This window comes from Sceloporus occidentalis, unplaced genomic scaffold (assembly GCF_023333645.1).
Source record: "Sceloporus occidentalis isolate IW3139 unplaced genomic scaffold, rSceOcc1.0.p SCAF_284, whole genome shotgun sequence".
NCBI classification, from domain to species: Eukaryota; Metazoa; Chordata; class Lepidosauria; order Squamata; family Phrynosomatidae; genus Sceloporus; species Sceloporus occidentalis.
In genome coordinates, this window is record NW_028317264.1 from 47,612 (window position 1) to 69,362 (window position 21,751).

At 45.8% G+C, this 21,751-nt stretch overlaps 2 protein-coding genes across 2 annotated transcripts in view; one reads left to right on the plus strand and one right to left on the minus strand.

Moving 5' to 3' along the window:
- Positions 1 to 9,146, plus strand: part of LOC149275467 (serine/threonine-protein kinase WNK1-like) — a 42,880-nt gene extending 33,734 nt beyond the window's left edge. Inside the window, exons 20-30 of the mRNA XM_089504685.1 lie at positions 857 to 2,283; positions 2,799 to 2,864; positions 3,154 to 3,237; positions 3,369 to 3,435; positions 3,667 to 3,731; positions 3,821 to 4,407; positions 4,880 to 5,082; positions 5,397 to 5,579; positions 7,329 to 7,370; positions 8,130 to 8,305; positions 8,826 to 9,146. Of these exons, the coding sequence (XP_089360811.1) occupies positions 857 to 2,283; positions 2,799 to 2,864; positions 3,154 to 3,237; positions 3,369 to 3,435; positions 3,667 to 3,731; positions 3,821 to 4,407; positions 4,880 to 5,082; positions 5,397 to 5,579; positions 7,329 to 7,370; positions 8,130 to 8,305; positions 8,826 to 9,146 (3,221 nt within the window). The remainder of the gene's footprint in view (positions 1 to 856; positions 2,284 to 2,798; positions 2,865 to 3,153; positions 3,238 to 3,368; positions 3,436 to 3,666; positions 3,732 to 3,820; positions 4,408 to 4,879; positions 5,083 to 5,396; positions 5,580 to 7,328; positions 7,371 to 8,129; positions 8,306 to 8,825) is intronic.
- A 3,807-nt stretch (positions 9,147 to 12,953) lies between these two features.
- On the minus strand, positions 12,954 to 20,620 carry LOC149275468 (DNA repair protein RAD52 homolog). The gene is made up of 11 exons (XM_089504686.1): positions 20,540 to 20,620; positions 17,869 to 18,033; positions 17,413 to 17,506; positions 17,269 to 17,336; positions 16,628 to 16,746; positions 15,837 to 15,912; positions 15,028 to 15,203; positions 14,562 to 14,692; positions 14,162 to 14,251; positions 13,372 to 13,599; positions 12,954 to 13,024 (listed from the first exon to the last, which is right to left on the minus strand). Exons 1-11 carry the CDS (start codon positions 20,618 to 20,620, stop codon positions 12,954 to 12,956), a joined length of 1,299 nt encoding a protein of 432 aa, XP_089360812.1.
- Positions 20,621 to 21,751: the final 1,131 nt, after the last annotated feature.

Consider the following 21,751-nt stretch of genomic DNA (forward strand, 5'->3'; position numbering starts at 1 on the left):
CATATACCTTTCAAAAGACATGCAAAACAAATGAGCTGCTCAACCAAGTAGGGACAGCCGCTTCATAGCCTGTCCTGCGGTGAGTCCCCACTTGGGAGCATCTCAAGTCTTGGCTCTCTCGTACCATTAGGGGAAAAATCTCCCATCAGTCCGATCCTGCCCAAATAGCAGTCCACAACCGAATGTGAGGCAGGTTTCCCTGTACAAGGGAACCAACAAACCCCAGACGTAAGATTTGGCCTTCATTGACCTCATCAGTGGGGGGCACTGTTGGTATCCCCCCTAGGCACAAGAGAGCAGGGAGGTCCGCACCTGGATCCACCTTTCCACTTGGCGTGATCCCGAAAGGGTAAAATATCATGCAAAACAAATATGAGACGCTCAACCAACCTGTGTGACGCACGGCTGTTTCATGGCCCACACCGTAGGACAGGCCCTTTCATATCTGAGTTATGCAGTCCTTTCATTAGCCTTTAATTTTAACTTTTACCAAGATGCCCACTGGCATCTATATAGTAAAACCGAGTAGTATTTCTCCTACAATCACTTATTAACAGGGCCATATAGCCATTACTGCACGATTCAGCTTGCTTTACTTGGCATGAGAAAGGTGCAGCATATGGTGACTGTGCCATGCCATAGTAAAGATGGCGGCCCGTTGCCTTGGCATTCCTTCCCAGATCCCCAGCTGGTATCTTATAGATCATTCTTTCTGTAAGATTGTTTTATGCTGCTATAAACCTAAACAGTCACTTTTGCGTAGAGGATCTAGGGACGTTTTTACTTTCAGATGCAGACCGTGTTTGAAGAGCTGTCCTGTTATACTCACTCCTCTCTCCTCTACATTTCTTTTCAGTTCCCATAACCCATGCGCCAGCTTCCGCTCATGGTCCTGGTATGAATCTTTCACATTCTGCTTCCTCGGTGAGCTTGCACCAGGCCTTTGCGGAATTACGGCAGTCCCAAATGGCAGAAGGTCCCAGCACGGCTCCCCCAATATTTAACCAAACTGGGCCGCCATTTCCACCATCCGTAACGAGCCTAGCAGGAACTTTGGCTACAGTTTCAGCAGCTTTTCCTCCGAGTGCTACAACGCTTCTGAGCGGCATCCATTCTAACGTTCCTCAGACGCTGGCGGAGACCTTGAGAAGTGAGGCAGCAGAAAGGCCCCTTACAGGAGTGGCTCCTAGTGCCAGCGTGCCAAGTTCAGTGCCCTTGTCCCTCACCACTGTGCCCACTCATCAACTGCCTGCAGGGGCAGTTTCTGGTGTCTCTACGTCTGCATCGCTTCCTGGGACTTCCCTTGCTACGTTGCCCTTGATACCTGGCGTTCCAGTTGCTGGATCCCAGACCTCTCCACCTGAGCAGTTAGTGCCCTCTGCTAGTGCCGCTAGTGCTGGAAGCCAGACTGCGGCTTCTCCTCCAATGCAGCAACCCATCCCTGGAGTGTTGGCGAGTGTGCCGCACACGTCTGTCTCTGTTCCCCTCATTTCAAGCAGCGTGGCAGCGGGTCAGGCACCATTGAGCAGCAGCAGTTCTGCTCCCGGCTTTGTGGAGAATGTTGCTCTAAGCACCCCGCCAATGGAGGTCGGTAAAATGCCGGCAGAGGCGCCATTGGCCATCAGCACGAGTGGCATGTCTCTGCCCGTCGTTGGCCCTCTTACCTACGCAGGGGTGGCTGCCTCAGGTATAGGTGTGAACGGAAACCAGCCTCTGGCTCATCCATCCCATCTTCCACAGGGTTTTGCAACAACTCCTGTTGTAGGAGCAGCATCTACACCCTTATCCCACATCCCATTGCCTGGAGGTCTCCCCCTCGGCCCACCGGTATCTAGCCAGCCTGCTGTACAGCACACGGTGGCCCACGGCCAGCCGCAACCTAGCACTCTCCCCAACCTGCCTCACTCTCATTCTGTGGACAGCGATACAGACAGTCTAACCAAACCTGGCATAGATGATATCAAAACCTTGGAGGAAAAGCTAAGGTCTCTGTTCAGCGAGCATAGCGGCACGGGTGCACCTCACGGACTCACCCCATCAGAAGCTTCTGTAGGCCAGGACGGCGTTCCTCTGCCTGGGCCACTCACAACTACCACCGCGTCCAGTACCTCTGCACCGCCAACCAGCTTACCCCTTGGCCCAAATGGGTTGCCTATCATGACCCAGACCCTGACTCCCGGACAAGCTGTTACACCAGTAACCTACGTGCCTGCAGCGGCCGGTGGAGCAGCCGCTGGGAAAGCAGGGACGCCACCATCTAAGCCGCCGCTTAGTAGGGTACCGGTAAGAAACCTCGCCGTTCTACCTAATACAAAAACACATTCTCACAAACGTCCTTCTGCAGTACCGGGGGGCTCTCTGGTGTTTATACATAAACTCACGCAAATACGATGTCTGCTATTCCCATGAGAGTAGTTTTATTAATGTTGGGCTAATCTCACCTTCAAGCGCTTAATCGAAAAACGCAATTCTTTGTATGTTTCATTGAACTAACGTTCAACGTAAATGTCTTCTTTCTTACGGCCCACAAGGCCTCTTTACTAACCTTCTTTGGGGTGGGTCGCCTGTCAGCGAGGTGGGTTAACTGATACAATAATGAGCAACAGTCTAAACGGTTTATAGGGATTCTGAGCTGACCTGTCAGCATAAATATAACGATTAGATATACGGAAATGCTGAAAGGAAGCAAACCACGATACAGATCTTGCGCGCTTATTGAGTTCCGTGTACCCGTAGAGTGTTTGAGGTGCTGACAGATTGTTCGGGTGTCTGACGGCGCTGCCTCTCCCTGTCCGTAGGTGCTCCCAGCTGGCTCAGAGACTGGCGAACAGCTCCCTCCTCTCCCAGGACCTTCACTAACTCAGGTGCAGCATGAACCTCATCTTCCTCTTCCACGTAACCCCTGAGGAATGACCCTTTTGTGCATGTCTTCTCTTTCTGCCATTTTCCTTGAATGTTCTTACCTTTCGGAACAAACGTGTTCTGGGTTTGACAAGAATGCTCTTTTTCTAACTGTAACCATGACAACATGCTAGAGCCAGTCAACTCCCAGGAGAGTTTGATATGACACCCCCCCCCCCCCAAGTCCAACATAGGACATGCCGTGTAAGACTATCTCTGCTGGGGGTTGACTTGGGGACCTTTTCATTTCAGTCTCAGCAGCCCCTGGAAGACCTGGATTTCCAACTGAGAAGGACCCTGAGCCCCGACACGGTCTCTGCGCCCATCACTCAGATAGTAGGTGGCATGTTAGATATTTCTGTGAAACGACACGGTTATTACATGCAAGTGTTTAAGCGTCCGTGAAGTAGGTAAAAGGCTGTGCTATACTTGTTAGTATTTTTACTGTATCTTTACTCTTCCTATAGCCCACTCCAGGACCCCAAGCTGTGACGGCGGGTGAACAGTTGAGTCCTGCACAGCCTTCAGGGCAAGGTAGGACCCTGAACTTTATATTATATATTCATACAAACTTTAAAATTATACCTGTTTTTTATAACAATTTTTAGAAAATTTGTAGCAGCGTTAACTGAGTATAACCTTCCAAGAAGCGGTTGTTTTAAGACCAAATCCGGGTTTTTAATACGTTTTCCTACGCAGGAAGGAGACTTTGGTTTTAGGCACTTCTTGAGGGCACAAATAAATGCGCCAATGTTTATTTTTCAGAGGTTGCAAAGACCACAGCGTGTGCAGAAAGCGGTGCTGGTGTCCTCAAGATGGGGCGCTTCCAGGTACGTAAGACAACTTCTCTCCACGAGGAGCTTCTACTGTCCATCTAGACTTAGAAGTCTTTTCTGATCGCGCTGCGTTGCATCTACAGGTGTCCGTCGCGAAAGAGGAGGTTTTAAAGCAGAACGAGGAGTCCAAGCTGTCTCGGTTAGAGACTTCATCCAGCTCCTCATCTACCACCACGTCGTCTTCCATGTCGGGCAGCAGTCCGGAGAGCACGCTGGTCAAACGCTCTAGTGCAGCCTCTTTAGATATAGTAGATGGTGCGGGTCTCCCACATGGTCCTACACACAACCCTAAACCGTCTGTAACCGTGGGACGTTTTCAGGTGACGCCATCTACCACGGACAAAGTAGGACGCTTTTCTGTGTCCAGGGCACAAGACGAGCTGTCTGCTGGATTGATGGAGGCAAGCCCTCAACGGGCCTCTTCCCCAAAGACAGAGCCGCACCTCAACGGACCTTCCTCCCAACCCGACTCGTCTGCCCCCTTGAGCGATCCTGCCAGAGCCGGCCAGGATGACAGTTTGGGGAGCCCCGTTTCGCTTCATCAACTCGGATCCAAGGTCAGCTTACAAAGCCTCAGCAACTCATTCAACTCGTCCTACATGAGTAGCGACAACGAGTCAGACATTGAAGACGAGGACCTGAAGAAGGAACTGAGAAGGCTACGCGACAAGTGAGTGCCTGATCTCATTATACTCTTTCTGATCTGCCTGTGAGCGGCATTCGCCATTACCCCCCCCCCCCCCCAGTGACCGCTCTCTCCCCTCTCTATTATAATACAACCGCTGGATCCATAAATACAAATTGAAATTATTCGGTGTATGGATGTAGTGTGAGATTTGGCAAAGGCTGGGTTTTAGGTTCTACTCCTTGTGTTCCCACCAGCTCAGAAAAAAATCTAGGAATGTGTATATGTTAATGTTAACTTTGTATGTTTTATTTCAAACTAAAGTTTTCTTATTCAATGTGACAGTAAACGGGAATTTCCTGAAGTACTTTAATTTCTGTAGTCCTTACATACAAAAATTGCATTCTGGTATACAACAAAACACGCAGGGTTGTTGAGTGGCGGGGCGTATGTTTAGGTGCGAGAGAGCGTTATTGATGAATGCAGGTTACCAGCTGACTTTCTCTGCTCTCTCCAGGCATCTAAAGGAGATTCAGGACCTGCACGGCCGCCAGAAGCAGGAGATTGAGATGCTGTACACCACTCTGGGGAAGGTACCCCCGGCTGTCATTATCCCCCCGGCGGCACCGCTTTCAAACCGGCGCAGGAGACCGACCAAGGGCAAAGGCAGCAAGTCCAGCAGGGCCGGCTCTCATGGGAACCGAAGCCCACAGCTATCGGGTAAGAGGCAAAACCCCGGAGACGAGACCGGACAGGCGGATCGCACCCCACGCATTCTGCTCTGCGGCAGTACTGACAAACACATGCAGTGTAGGGTGGGAGTAATCGGTGGTCTTGCTCTGTATACAGTCCACAAGCTATACTGTAAACTTGTGAGCCGGGCCCTATCTACCTAATGTATAGGTTCGTTTTTGTCAATTCTAGTTTTGGTAGACCCTTTAAATGTATGGACTGTAAAGTGCTGCGTAAATTGTTATCTATATACTGGTATACAATTACAACAATATCAATGTAACAATGTCCTCCTTGCGCAGGTGACCTGTCCGCGCAGAGCGCTCCGTGTGTCGTTCCCACCCAGCAGAACCTCCTCCAGCCGCCCAGCGGCGCTCCGGACGCGGGGCCGCTTCTCAAACCCTCGCCTTCCAGCGACATCCTCTGCTCTGCCTTCACCAGCGACGCGGCCCTCTCCGTACCCAGCCTGTCCGCGCAAGGGCAAGGTAAGCGCTGCCGAAGAAAGTCTGTCTGTGAATATTCATAATAGTTCAGTGGCTCGAGTACTGAATGCGGGGGTCATCTCGTCTCTGTATCCAACACGTCGCCACCTGGAGAACCACCAAGGCAACGAGCAATAGCAGTTAGACCCTGGATCTGGTTCTCATTGTGGCTTCTTGGTTGTCTGTTCCTTGGTTCTGTGATCAGCCGACCTGTCCCAGAACTATGAGCCAAAATGTACTTTTGTTTTCCCCTTCATCAGAATCCACTCCTATATCCATCTTTTTATTATATGTATTGATTTGGGCCGAGATCCATGCTTTTCGGTATGCAGTGAGCTGCACATGCGCTCTTTAATATTTGTAGTTTATGGAGGGGCATCCTCTCTACATGGCGTCTTGTGGTTTGTGATGTCTCTTCCTTGTCTGTCTCTGTCCTGTTTTTGCCGTTTCCACCACAGGCTGGGCCAAGTTTAGCTGCGCGTCCGAGCGAGTGTCCTTCAAAGTTACCAGCAGGAGGACCCGATTTCTGAGTACGCCCTGCTTGGCTCTTTGTGTGTAAATCTTTTCTCCTTCCTCATCTGTCTCTCCTTTTCTCTCCCTGCATGTAACGCTCCCTCACCCTTCGTGTCCATGCTTTATGCTTCTCGAGTATCTGAAGAGCCGGGTATTTTTTTTCCTGGGAGTTCTGATATTAATTGCGTGTCGGGTTCTCGGCTCTCGGGTACCGTAAGGAACCCTGGGCTGCGATGGTCGTATGGGAGGAATAACTGTGCCAAGATCCAGCGCGATACCAATCAGAACAACCAATCCTTTACTGGTTCCGATGGTCCAGTATAATTCCCGCCCCCCCCCTCACTCGAGTGTAACTCTGCAAAAGTTAACGGGCTAAACGCTTCAATTTGTACACCCAGCTCTCCTGATTTTAAATAAAATTAGAGTAGGAGAATTATTTTTACAGTAGATACCCAGCGGGTCCTGGTAATACCCAGATCCCGGAGTGTAAGCCACTGTGGTCTCAGGTCCTTTCCTCTTCTGTCCCTGCCTGCAGCCGTTACGTTTGCTACGTGGACTCCAGTCATAGTGGGATTTAATCGCCAAACTTGCGTTTATCTGCTTTAATTGGGAGGGAATAATGTTGAGAGTATCTGTCCATGCGTTGGCGGTGCTTTGGGGGTATATGTGGTGAGCCCGTCGGGGGCTGGAGAATTCAGTTGCTATCGTGGCATCTTATAGATGTTTTTTTAGGGTAAAGTCTTAAGGAATCGCAATATTTCCCCGAATAGCTTCCTGAATAACCAGAAGTCGCCTTGTGGGGTCACTCTCCGGATGGTAACTTCTTCTTATTGCTGCCGAATAATAGATGAGAAACATGGTGAAAAAAGTGAAATTCGTGTGTTTCAACTTATTTGGCTAAGATGCCCCTAGTTCCAAATAGCGAGTCGTGTTCCTGGTGTAATAGTGAACACTTTTTTTCCCCCCTCCCTCCGCTTCCCCGTCGGCCCCCGTAGATCTCTGCGCATGGCGCTGGGCTGGACGCCGTGGGCAGCACCGCTTCCATTACTCATTTGATCCATACGCACCCTAAGCAAATACTCACAGAGCTGCTTGCACTTGCTGCCCTGCTGAGTGGGGATCTCACAACTACTTCAGCTTCTTTCCTGCAACTTCCATGTTCGGTTTCTCCTCCCGTCCCCTGACTGTCCTGTGAAAGCAGACTCTGTGCTAACGCGTTTCTCTCTCTCTCTGCCTCAGGGAAGATGGTGAAAAAAGTCTGCCCTTGCAACCAGCTCTGTAGTAACTATCTTTTCTATATCACTTTGTCTTCCGCGCATGTAAATGGTCCCGAGTAACCGAGTTAAAGCAGTGGGGAGAAATTCAAGCACTCTGAGACCTAACTATGCATCCTGCGGGAACACCTGGCAAGGGTGGCACAGTTAGGTCAATGAGAAGTCGTGCGTTGACTGTAAAAGGAGTAAAACCAATGTGGAATTATTTGGTTCTTTGAGCGTCTGGGTATTCTGTGCCCTCGATCCACCGTCACTGGTGGTCTTCATAGAACGTGACGGAATGTACATTGGAAGCTTCACTTTTTTCCCACCATGTTTCTTCTTACTGCTGCCGAATAAATGATGAGAAACATGGTGAAAAAAGTGAAATTCATGCCGGGATGCACTAGAGTGATGGAAATCCTACTACTTCCCAGAAATCCTGTTAGAAGGGTATTTTTGGGTTTGTAATTCCCTTTATAATTCCAGAGTATTTATAAATATCTATTCTGGGGCAAAGTTCTAAATGGAGTGTAGAAATCAGTCGACTCTCCCTGCTTCAGGATTTTTTCTCGATAGCTTTTAATGACGGGTCGCAGAGCTTCCCATTCTTTGTTTTGTGTTTTTGTTTTCCAAGCGGTTGGTTCCCAAAAAATCCTTTTTTCTTAGGAATATTAAGAGGCAATAACGTTACCGGTCGTGTTTCAGAGCGTCTGTTACCGTTAGAGGAGAAATATCCACCTCGGATCTTACTCTGCCTGATTTTTTTTTTTTTCTTTGGTTTCAGGGACCAGCAGTACGAACACAGTTGCCCCTTCCAATGCTCCAGCCCCCCAGTCCAGCGTGGCCCCTGCGTCCTCAAGCCGAAAGGGGACCTTTACTGATGACCTCCATAAACTGGTAGACAACTGGGCGCGGGATCTGACCGGGAAAAAGAGCAAAACGGGGCATCCCAGCTATGAGGTGAGAGAACGAGGGTTGTAAAATAAATAGAAAACCCAAAAGTTCGTTTAAATTCCAGTTTAAAGAAAATGGGACGCAACAAAATGACCCAAAATCTTAGCAATGTGATTTTTTTTTTTTTTTTTTAAATGTATATTCACAATTTTCAAATGTTTTATTAATGTGTAGAATAGTACTGCTCAATGTATAGAGATGCTTTGGGTAATTTTTATGTCCCCAGGGATCTCTTAGCATAGGGTTACCCCCCTGTGATGCCACTGGTGACATTACTTGTTACAATACCCCAGCACTACAATCAGGGGGGTCCCCCTGTGGATTTTCCGTTTACAGTAGTCAGGGGAATCTTACGCAGAGCCCTATAATTGCTCGATCATGGGACTGCACCCTCACCAAATTGTGCAGTCAGTGAGTTGGGTGTTGCTGGCTGTTTATATGGCTGCAATATTGGCTCCAGCGCCACTAGCCATTAACTTTGTATTGCTGTTAGTCTGCGGCTCTGATCATTTGTATCTTTCCACAGGGTCCCGGGATGGCTCGGAAGTTTTCTGCTCCTGGACAGCTTTGTGTTCCCATGACTCCGTCCCTTGGGGTACCAGGCTCTCTCCCAGCGGCCTCGGCTACCTCTCTGGCCCACTTCCCCAAAGGTATCTGCCCACCGCAGCAGTTTGGCTTCGCCGGGGCCCCGTTCCAAACGGCCTGGAGTGGCCCTGGAGGTCCACCATCATCACAGCCGCTGCCTTCGTTTCCCCCAACAGTGACATCTTCCTTACAGAACTTTAGCATTGGCACCCTTCAGAAGTCCATCAGTAACCCACAAGGATCCAACTTACGGACTACCTAGCGACAGGGTGGTGGGCTCCCTGATGAATACTGCGTGAATGATGGGTGCACAAGGTGGTGGGGCAAGTGATGGCACCACAAGCCCCCCCCAGAATCAAAACTCCTGTCTTGGAATGATTTACACGAAAAGGCACAGCGTCTGTTTCCCCTCCTCCCCCCCAGCAGTGCGATCATCTGCTGTACTTTTGGGGTTGTAGGCAGTTGGGCAACAAGAGAGTTTCTGACCCTGTAAGACTTTCAGGGCGCATAATTTAGCCGGCAGCAGGGAAACCTACCCAGGGATCTTTGCTCCAATGTATAGGTCATTAATGCTTTAAAATAAAGAATTATTAACAGCTTTGACTGCAGCATTGCAATTGTATGAATTAAAAAAGTAAATATATAAATATATATAAATATATAAAAAAAATTAAAGTTCTGTGAGGACATTTCTCAGCCATCAGTTATGATGTGGATACACTGTGATATAAATATATATATATGTTGTTGGGCAACAGTAGTTATTATGAATCCATAGCAGAATGTTAGAGGGTTATAATTGAGCGAGCACAAGGCTCTAATCTCCTCGTCAGACACTTTAAAGATGTTGTTTTGTCCTATTAGATAAATGTGAATGTACGATTGTGTAAACTGGACTTGAACGCGACTCTTCCCCCTGTATGCCTGATATGCATTTTAGTGCCTTTAAAGCTACAGCCCGAGTACTTTAACCGTTTGCAGCCAGCGGGGGCTCATCCCGGTATAACGTATAGCAAGCGCCTCGCTTGACGGTAAAATCATTCTGCTCCTCCGCTGCCGGGACACCGGCCGGTGAGTGTGAGCTTTTTTGGGGTGTTTTTTTTTTTTGTTACTTTTTTTTGCTCTGGCATCACTGACGCATGGTGAAGGCAACTGGCTGTTTTATGGGTATTTAACTGTTATGTCTTTAGTCTGCTCTCGGATATTCGTGGGACAATAGAAAGTGCTAAAAAAAAATTCACTGCAGGCGGACACCAGTAGTTGGGGTGGCCGATAAATTTCCCGTTATCTTCAGACGTAACGGCGAAAGAAATCCGCCTTTACGTGTATTAGATGTACAAGTTCAGACAGGATGTGGAAAGGAAAGGGTTAAACGTGTAGAGGAAGGCGCTGCTGCTCCTTTAAGGATTTGTTTTGGATAGTTCTTTTTAATGTTAAAGTTTAAATAAAGTGAAGCTGTGAAGTTGATAAATTGAGGTAAAAGCAGACGGGGTCATTGCAGAAAGTTCTAGGAGCAGTCCCCCCCCCCCCGTTTGTTAGAGATATTTCTGACAAACCTTTTTATGTTTTAGTGGCAGGACACAGGGGGGGCATCTTCTGTCCCCTACTTCTGTCACTGCAGATAACCCACTGGCAGTATTAACGCTGGCACATTGCACAGATATCTGCAAAGCGATCTGTTTACCTTTTTTTCACCCAAATATCCTTTGGCTCTTGAAAGGCGGCACAAATCCTTATCTTTTGGGCATAACTCTGTTCTTATTATGAATGCGCCCCCCCCCCCCCCGCTTTAACCCGCTTAGCTAATACCTTAATGCAGTTGCGGATATGAACCATTTAGTGTATTCCCCCTAGAATGTTATATATCTATATATCTATATATCCATCAGAGAGCACGTAACACAATCAACACTGATATATTTTTTTCACGGCTGTTATTGTCACTTTTTTGCTCACGTTCTGGGCAGCTCGCCAACGCTCGTCTGACGAGGAATACGTGATTGTCGGCTGCGCCGTTACCGCCCTGCGGCCGGCGGCACCTTAACCCCGCTCTGTATAAGAGTAACGGTTGGCGGGGGTGAGAATAGCGCTGGTGTCTGGGATCGGATGACTTAGAAGGGGAGATCTAACGGGAGGCGGAAGTGGATATTTATTTTGCATACTTATTTTATACAATTATTCACTTTGACATTTTTTTTCCTCATTTAAACTGTGCCTGTTATTTTTCACTGATTTATTTTTTTTTCTTCCTGTGGACACGATAATAAAAAAAAAAAAAAAAATGCTACTGAGCTGTTTGATAAAATAATTACACTTTTGCATATCTTAGTCTTTCCCTAAATATTCTGAATTTTTATTAAATGTTTTCCCGGTAATATTTAACACTGTATTAAAGATTTTTTTTTTATATATATATATATATATATATATATATATATATATATATATATATATATATATATATATAAAACAAAAACCCTGAAATAAAAAAAGAATATGGGATTCCCTGGAGCTGTGAATTTCCGGTTTGCACTGTTCTGCATCTTTCTGTACAAATTTGCACTTTTCTCTTTTTATCGCCTATGTAGACTATTAAAAACCTAATAAAGGAAGCCTTATTTTATCCTGGTGTTAAGCTTCTTTGACTGCGGAAACCGGTTTACCCCAACGCTGTGTGGCTGTGAGCCCACCACTAGGTGGCAGACTTCCCAAAGGTGCCGGCTGCAATCTTTCTGGGCATATGGGCAGCGCCAGCAGCCTCCTGATACAAAACTACAATACATGATATAACCGACGGGTCACTGGGCTAACTAGAAAATAAAAAGGAGGAAGAAAATCTGCAAATGCCCTTTCCTTAAATGACTTATGCTTATATCATGTGACAAAAAAGCAGGTACCGATTGGTTGTTGCGATTGAAAGAGGAATAATGACAAAAACACAATTTACTTGCAAACAAAAAAAGAAATGAATGCTTTGCCTAAGCAGACCACCACCTTCAATATAGTCAAGAGGACATATGATCGTACCCTGAACAGGCCTGCAGCTCGTGATATTTACAGACTTACACCGCTGAAGACAAATCTGGGCTCAAAATCATCTAAAAGCAACAAATTACAACATTCAAACTACGGTAATTGCAAAAACACCAAAAATATGGGAAATAATTCTGCTTCAATGAAATCACTACTGTGTAGGTGCCTCATGGCGAGGCCATTACCATTAATATTAGCGGCAGCGACTCCAGCGACATTCGTTCCAGAACGATCACATCAAAGATAGAGGTAACACTCCCCAAAATGTGTAAGAATATAGCGTTCTACTGCGTCCTCCTCGCATTCACTGATATTTTAAAATCTATGTGTACCATCACAAACTTTTCTAAGGCTACATAAGCCAGACCTCCTTGGTTGTGGCCCATTTCAGAGCTAAGCCCACCATGTCAGACATGGACAAGAAAGCTTATCGCATGGGGGTCTCATGAGATTCCTCCAGCCTGAGCTTCACATCCTCACTGAAGGCCACAGATGCTCAGCAAGAGGCTCTCCCCTTTTAATTTAAGGAGCAGACCCCCATCACCCAGAGCCATCCTTAAAGCATAGTCATTAAATTAAAATGCTGCTAATTACAAACCACTTTGGTATAAATAGACTATTTTATTTCATATAAAAGACAAACATAAAACCTATAAAATCACTGCTGGTTCGGAACATGATAGGAATAACATTTCCCCGTCCATCAAAGAGGACAAATCAGTGTATGGCTCCTATATCCAGCAAGGAGGAGGTTAAACAACACAGGCTTTATGGTGTAAAACACAAGTTTCTGCCAACCAATCATCACTTAGTAATCCAGAACCATCCATTTAACCTAAACCATAAGAATAGTGTCTGGAAACTCACGTGTTATATCCTTGAGTTGCGTTGAAAGATTCTTAAGGAATTAGAGAATTATGAAAGCCTTATCATAAAAAGTAAGCACTGCGTAGCCCCCGATCTCCAGACGAGTGAAGCGCACATGGACTGCATTCCCATCTTGTACATGCGCAGTGGACTGCGTCAGAGTCCACTGTTAGGAAGGCTCCAGCCGCCTCTTCTTCATCTGCCCCTGGTTTGGCCTAAACGGACTTCGATCTGGAGGAAGAAAACAGATATTTCAATGGCGAGTCCGATGTACAGAAGGATAAATTCCATCCAACCCCCCAAAAATCTCATTATGTGAATCCAACAGACGTTATGAATATTTTGCTATAAAATTACATTGCAGTGACTTGAAAAAGAGAAAAAACACTTAATTCCAGTCCATCCACGGGACAGGCCGATGCGTGGCCCCCTCAACTAACAATCCTGCCGTAGTGCTAGAAACAAAACGTCTAACGATACTAATTACCGGGCAGCATGACGGGTATTTTCCTGAGATCTCAATGTGCCCTCAGTTCTCCCTCCGCTGTTTAATAACACATTACCTGGAGCAGAACCGAAAGAGTTACCTGTTCTCTGAGGGCCGACTGTGTTTCCGTGGCTCTGGATCCACGAGCCCGATCGGAGCGGAATCTGCGGGTTATTTGCCCGCTGAGGGGTCTTGCTTCGTGTCAGCATCTGGTGCTGCCCGACTGGGGTAACAGGGGCGATCACAGAGTTAGGAGCAGCTTGAACGTTGCCGTTTGAGAAATGATCCACTTCTACGTCTAACGGGATGTCCCAGAGCTCGGGATCATCTAGAACCACAATATATGTTCTCTTAGCCTTAGAAATGTCATCCATATCACAGCGGGGATCCAATCGAGCGCTGTGTACACTGCCGGCGCCCCTCTATACCGATACAGGGTACGAGAGAGTGCGGGGACACGGACTGATCGGCAGTGGCAAGTGAAGCTTTTTAAAAAAAATTAATTCAAACTTTTACAGTAACAATTATGTAAACCTTACTGAATATTAAATAAAGTTATCTTAATGTTAAGTGTCCTGCACTCAATTTCTGACCTCTAGAGAATTATCGATGATAAATAAAGCTCTGTGTCAGTGTAACATAAAGTACAGAATGTCCCTCTTCAGGTTAAAAGACCACATAAGACTTAAAAATGTATAATCAAACAGCAACATTTAATAACCTAAAAACCAAAGTCTTCAATAAAAGTAGAGAACAGAGACCCCCAATTGGCTGCCCCCCCCCCCCCCGATAACACACAGATTCACAGATTTTGCAAACAGCTGCATCATATGATAAGGATCTCGAACGCGATCAGATTCGATCCGGAAGAGGTCCACGTAAGGTCTCACCTGCCAGGAACTCCTCCAGCGCAGGTGCGGCTTGGGCAGTAGCTGGGGTGCTATGACCGAGAGGAGGCACCCTCTGAGCATAGGTGGCTCCTGAGAGAGACAGACATAGGATATTAAAAAATATTACACATTGAGGAAAAAAAAGGGGCTAGTTATTTAACACGATTTGCTGGACTTTAAAGTAAAAAGATCAAATACAGAGCAAAAACACAGGGCAGAATGAAACAAACACAAAACTAGTGGCCTGCAGCTGCTGTAAACTACATCTCCCAACAAGATGATCAAAGGCGTGCAGGATTCCCTCAGATCCTTTTCTAGGTTTACATTGGCCGGAAGTTCATGCAAACAGAGACCGCCGCCTCCGCGAGGGTCCCCACCAGCCCCCTGCCCCTCGTGTCACCTCTGTGGTCTCCGCAGGGGGAGACGCTCTGCTGCTTGCGCTCCATCTGCTCTCGGAACTGTTGCTGGAGCTGTTTCTGGCGCAGTTTGCGTTGATAGGTGGCATCTTCCTCAGAGTGAAGAGAGGTTGCTGCGGGCCCAGGTCCAGAGCTGGAGGGAGGTTTAGTACTAACATTAGTGATATATTGTCAGAAGTGTTAAAAACAAAAAAAAAACCAAAAAAAAAACCACAAACAGATCAAACCAAACATTATGTTCCAGACATGAGAGCGAAATAGACCTCCACAGACGTTCACTTTGAGTTGCAATAATGCCTCTTTCTTGAATATTTGAATCAGGCATTCTCTATATTACTCATAAATCTGAATTATAAGCATTTTAACGCGGGTTCTCCCTGGAACGATAGTCATGCCACATCCCTCATACAATCATACCTTGTGCTTGTTGTGTTGTGCTCCATGTTGTGGCTGGAGCTGTCCCCTTGGGGCTGTTTGGCAGCAGCTGGCGGCCGCTTCTCCGATGACTCTGGAGGGAGCCTGTCGGCTGCTTTCTGGTCTTTCTGGAAGCTGCTATACCGGGCCTTTTCCAACAAAGCATCAAAGTCCTGCCGTTTCGTCTGTGCCGGGTCCAGCTCTGGTTGCGCCTTAAGAGAAACATATAGCTCAGTGAAATAAAGAGTACACGATTATTCAAATAGCACCAACAGATTCAGTAGCGATGTGCAGTGGCTTACAATCAAAAGGGATTAGGTTAAATTAATTTGAGAGAGACGGCCGAGTTACCATCTTAATTTAACGCATTTCTTTTCTTAAAAAAATAAAATAAAAACATTTTCTTTTAGAAAAGACATTTATGAAATTTATGCAAAATGTATAGATCAACTGTATAGATCAATAATGTATAGTACAGACCCTCCTCTACCTACAAGGACACTATTACATAACATATCTCTGGGGAACACAGCGTACAACTGCTCTAAATGAAGCTGCCGCGTGTATTTTTACATCATGGGCTTCCAGGAAGCACCTATGGCTCACATGATACCGAAATACAGCTCAACCATCACGTCAGATCCCGCTACACGGACAGAAATAACAAACCCTTCATTGCTGTATGGAAAGTGACTGCTTACTACGTGGATATTTTTTTTTTTACTGGTTGTAGATTTCAAGAACGCATGATCTCTCCTTCGCAACAGAACAGAAGGCATCCCGGAGGGGTTAAGAGATTAATTCTGTACATTGCAGGCAGTGAAAGGGTTAACAATGTCACTCACAAGTTTTGGGAGTTTGTTCACGGCGCGAAGGTAATCTTTATCCAAAATGCAGTTCCCGAGAGCATTACCAAAGCACCTGTAGAGAAAGAATAAATGCGCTGTTCGTCTCCTCTGTGAAACAGACAACGTAAAACGCACATATAACCTTCTCAACAAGAAAACACTTTGCCTGAACCTCGTCCCTTTAAAATCTCCAAATACGTTGTATTCTCCTTTAGCTCTGATACCCTGAACTAATAAAGTTAATGCATCATGAGATAAATAAGTTGATGTAGCAATAACTGATAAGTACGATGCACACAAACCTTAAACACAAGAAAAAGGGTAATTCGGCTTTGCAGCATGACAGAAATGACTGTCCCCTCATGCACCATCACCCCTTAGCTGCAGAAAACAAACTTGTGGGTACATATCAAGTAGTAAATAATCCCATTCTTTGTGTCACGCTTGCTGCAACACACACAGGGCAATGGTCGATGGGTGGGAAGCCCATAGAGCACACGTGTCCAACCTGCGGCTGCTACAGGACTACATTTCCCATAATGCTCTTTCAGCTAAGGGGCTGGCTGAGGAGTATGGGAGATGTAGTCCTGCAGCAGCTGCAGGCCCGCAGGTTGGACTCCCCTGCCATAGAGGTACTACACTCAATGTTGCTCAGCTAGTATTCTAGAAGAAAACGCTGGCCAAGATTGATAGGAATTGCAGTACCACTAATCTCGTATGGAAATGTCTCTCTCCCATGGGCACCTTCCACTAACGCACACAACTAACTCAAACCCTCGTCCTCTTACTTCAGTGATCTCTTCAAGCCATCGGTGACTGCCTCCTTCCGAGCCTTCTCCAGGGAAAGCGCTTTAGACTTCAGGCCTTCGCTGACGCCATAACCTACGTCCTCGTGGTATGAGCCGTCCTAGATGGGACGGGTAGATAATGCATTAAGATGACATGTGGTGGCTTGTTACATTAAACTAAAAGGTCTTATAAATCATCACTCCTAGTTCCAGGTCCCTCATGTCCCTCTTTTAATCTTTACCAAAAGCTCAGACACAGAAGGATTAAAGAAAGTCCAAACTCATAATATTTGCTCTTGAACTCAATGCATTTACCCCTGGACCTGGATCCGTATCATCATGCAGATGGTCCCGGGGTAAATGCCTTTAGATTGAGAGTGTTGACAAGCTATGGAGCCGATGCATGCAAAGCGGGTGGGCCTAGCACCCCTCTAATGTGTTTCTCTACGCATGGCACATATATGTAAAAAGTGAAATAAAATCATATATAAAAAAAGAAATCTGGGTTGATTCATGGTGATTTTAACACAAAAGGCCTTAATAATCACACATTTTCTGTTCTCTGGCATGTGGTCACTCTGGTTGCAGCTGAAGCAACTATATGTCTCGTTGGAAGACAGAGAAGGGGTAACGAGTCTCACCTTCAGCTGGACTTTGACGAACGCGCATACCCCCACGTAGAACTTCCCATTGCTCAGGTCCACGAAATCTGCACGAAAGTCACGCACATCATGATGAGCCGGCGATGATCTCGTGCTTCTCAGCTTTTATGTGTCAAGACTCACCTACATTCTGCTGAGTGACGGAATGGGACCAGCCGTTGTATCCAAACATTTCGTTGGCCAGACTGATGACCCTGTGTCCTTCTATGTAACAAACCTGCAAGAGAAGAGAGAAAATGAGCACTTGGATCGGGCAGCAGGACTTTCCCGAACGCTATGAGTCCAGGGTCCAGCCACCAGCACAAGGAGACGATGTCTCAAAATAAAGACATGAGCGAGGGTTACATATCAAACTAATTATGTTCTTGAATGTATTTACTTACTTGCTCGTGGCTGCCTACACACATAGGGGAAGACTTAAGTTAAAAGGACATTTTATTCCTGGACAGAAAAAAAGAAATATTCCAGACGCTGGCTGGGAGTGCGCGGTATTTTATCACATAGCGGTCATTTTCAAGAAGAATCACTAAATAATTGTTCAGCGAGACTGCCTGACGAAAACACGTTTCAATGGCCTACCTTCTGCCCTCCTCCGGCTTGTCTGCTGCTGATGTACTCCGGACCAAGCTTCTGCCGCAGAGCGTTCTGCACCGCTTGGTACTCCTCGGCAGTGTACTGGTGCTGCAAAGAGAAGAGACGCGGATCACCGTGAAGCATCTCCAGTACGTGGACCGCAGCCCTAAGCTGGTTCATACAACCAAAACCATGCTTGCTTCATTATAAGACGACCCCCCAAAAGTGTAATATTAATTTAGGAAAAAAAAGAAAAAGCCTGAATATAAGACAACCCTATAAGAAAAAAGTTTTACCAGTAAATATTAATTCATGTAAGCTATTTTTTTTATTTAATAAAAACTATGATTGAGAAGAATGCATTTTTTTCCCCTTTGATTTGCCAACCTGTCCCCAGTTAAGCACATCTGCCCCCCAGTTTTGCCTTATACCCCCTATATGCTGCCCTGCCTCCCTGATATTCCTTTTAACCCCTTATATGCCATTCTGCCTCCCTGATATCCTTTTAACCTCTATATGCCACTCTGATATTCCTTTTAACCCCCTATATGCCACTCTGCCTCCCTGATATTCCTTTTAACCCCTTATATGCCACTCTGCCTCCCTGATGTTCCTTTAACCCCCTATATGCCACTCTGCCTCCCTGATATTCCTTTTAACCCCCTATATGACACACTACCTCCCTGATGTTCCTTTTAACCCCCTATATGCCACTACCTCCCTGATATTCATTTTAACCCCCTATATGCCACTCTTCCTCCCTGATATTCTTTTTAACCCCCTATATGCCACTCTACCTCCCTGATATTCCTTTTAACCCCCTATATGCCACTCTGCCTCCCTGATAATCCTTTAACCCCCTATATGCCACTCTGCCTCCCTGATATTCCTTTTAACCCCCTATATGCCACTCTGCCTCCATGATATTCCTTTTTAACCCCCTATATGCCACTCTGCCTCCATGATATTCCTTTTATCCCCCTATATGCCACTCTGCATCCTTGATATTCTTTTTAACCCCCCATACGCCACTCTTACCCTCCCCCGACTAACCAGTGCTTCCCTAGACTTCTCCCCACGCTTCAGATTCCTTGGTGTGTAGTGGTGGCAGCCGGTGAAGGTCTGCGCAATGCGCGCAGACAACCTCCGCTGCTGCTGGCGCTTCTAGGGCTTCTATGAATGAGCATAGGTCATAGGACGCCAGAGGTCCGTCATAGAACCCCCGGGAGAAGTGCCGGCAGCAGCAGAGGTTGCCTGTGCTTATCGCACAGACCTCCACCGGTTGCCGGAGAGAAGGATCCAGGTCCCCTGCAGCGCTGCAGGGGATCTGGATCTTAGTTTTGTAGTCAGCCCTCTATTTGAGGTCTGATTAGAAGACGACATCGAATATAAGACGAGGGGTATTTTTCCTGAGCATTTGCTCTATAAAAAAAAAAGTGTCTTATAATCGAACAAATATGGTATATCACATCCCTAACACTTGTATTTGTTCTCAACGCTATAGCCTAACTACAATCCTTCTGCGATCACCTCTGCTCAAGAACCGCAGGGACAATCTCAGTGCCCGATATCATTGCTGAATACCGTATTTGCTCGATTATAAGATGACCCTGATTATAAGACGACCCCCCAAAATCTGAATATTAATTCAGGAAAAGAAGAAAAAGCCTGAATATAAGACGACCCTATAGGAAAAAGTTTTACCAGTAAATGTTAATTCATGTAAACTATGTAAACAATTTTTTTTTAATAAAGCTATGATTGAGAAAAATATTCTGTTTTCCAACCTGCCCCCCAGTTATGCACATCTGCCCCAGGCTTGCCACTCTGCCCCAGAAATGCCTTATACCCCCTTATATGCCACTGTGCCCCATGATATGCCTTTTAACCCTCTAAATGCCACTGTGCCCCATGATATGCCTTTTGACCCTCTATATGCCTTTTGACCCCCTATGTGCCACTCTGCCTCCAGAAATGCCTTATACCCCTATATGCCACTCTGGCATTTAGGGGGTTAAAAGGCATATTATGGGGCAGAGTGGTATATATGGAGGCAGAAAGCATTTCAGGAGGCAGAGTGGCGTATAGAGGGTTAAAGGACATTTTTGGAGGCAGGTTTGCATTAAGGGGGTTAAAAGGCATTTCATAGAGCACTCTGCCTACAGAAATGCCTTATGCCCCCCATTTAACACCCCTCCCCCAAACTTACCGCTGCTTATGACGCCCGGTGTGTTGTCCGGGCAGTAGGAAGACGTCTACGCTATTCATGTAGACAACTTCCGCTGCAGCCGGAAGGAGGTGCGGTTTGCAGCGGGGGTTGTCTGCGTCCATCGCGCAGACCTTCCCCGGCTGTCAGTGAGAACTCCCTGCACCGGGGAGACAGGAGGATCCAGGTCCCCTGCAGCGCTGCGGGGGATCTGGATCTTAGTCTCATAGTCAGACCTATTTGAGGTCTGATTATAAGACGACCACGATTATAAGAGGAGGGGTATTTTTCAGAGTATTTGCTATGAAGAAAACCTCGTCTTATAATCGAGCAAATACGGTATATACACTCCCCATACCGGCTACATTGAACAGTCAAAAGACGTCGCCAACTTTCCTGGTGCTACCACTGTCCTGCGTACTAATAAACAGCAAAATATATTAAGTGTTCACTGCAATCTTTTTCGCTCACCTGGCCAAAAGTTACAGCTCCATTCGTGCCAGAACTTGGCTGCACAGACTTGATCTGGTCTTTCCCCCGACTCACAGACATCGTGTCGTTGTTTTTATCCTAAAAATGATACAATAGAAAGAAAATAAATTAGTGAGCCAACTCCCTGCTACAATAATATATATATATATTTATTATATTATTATATAATATTATTAATATAATTTGAGACTGGTAAATGGAAATTTTGAGATTCATTGTAAAGTTGGGTTGTCCTTTTAAGAAATGGAACCAGCTGCAGGTAAGATACATTCTCTCGCACCTGGGGAGGAAATATCTCGTCATTAAACAGTGACAACAGGGAACTCGGCAGCTCTGGTCGCTGAAGCATATATCCATTCCCGTTAAAAGGAAGTTTATTACTTTTTTAGTGATACTTTCCCTTTAAACGCCTCAAGCAACACAATGAATTGCGAACGTTGTGAACATAGTCTTACTAAATAAATGCTTATATCTCTAGTTTTGAAGTGACGGCCTTAAAATTGTGACACAAAATTGTTGCTACGTTTCTGCAAATGCAGTTTTTATTTTTCTTTTAGCAGGTTTTGACCCTGTTACACCACCGCAAACCCTACCGTGTGTCTAGCGACAGTATTAGGACTTAAGGAATGTCGGTTTACATACATTGTCATTAGTATATATATATACACACACATACATACATACACACACCTACCTATGTTCATAGAGAGTAAGGAGGGTTTTTCAGGTCCAGTATACATTGCTGCACTAATATACCTGTCAGAGGCCTGTATGTGAGGGAAATGTGCGTGTGTGTATATATATATACATACATACATACATACATACATATACATATACACACACACACACAAGCCAGGAGCATTCCAAATAAAACTATTTGCACACAGACGCCTCTTGTAAAGCTTTATGGAAACCGTTCCACACATAACATACATGTAATAGACATGTAAATGTACACAAAGCGCCAGGATTCCTGGCCATGTGTATAAAAAGCACCAACACTCCATATTTAGCATTATGCACCAGAACGGCTCTTTGGATATATTTGTTTTTAAACTTTAGTGTAATGCAATGGACTTGTGGTGAAATATTCACACAATATTCACACGTGTGCTTGCAATTAAATATATATATATATATATATATATATATATATATATATTAAATGAGGCATTCTGGTGCAAGTAT

Coding starts and splice junctions, on each gene's coding strand:
- LOC149275468 (XM_089504686.1), bottom strand. CDS start 20,620: ATGTCTGTGAGTCGGGGGAAAGACCAGATCAAGTCTGTGCAGCCAAGT. Junction 13,600..14,161: donor GCTGGAGGAGTTCCTGGCAG/GTGAGACCTTAC, acceptor TTGTGGTTCTAG/ATGATCCCGAGCTCTGGGAC. Junction 13,025..13,371: donor AGTCGGCCCTCAGAGAACAG/GTAACTCTTTCG, acceptor ATATCTGTTTTC/TTCCTCCAGATCGAAGTCCG.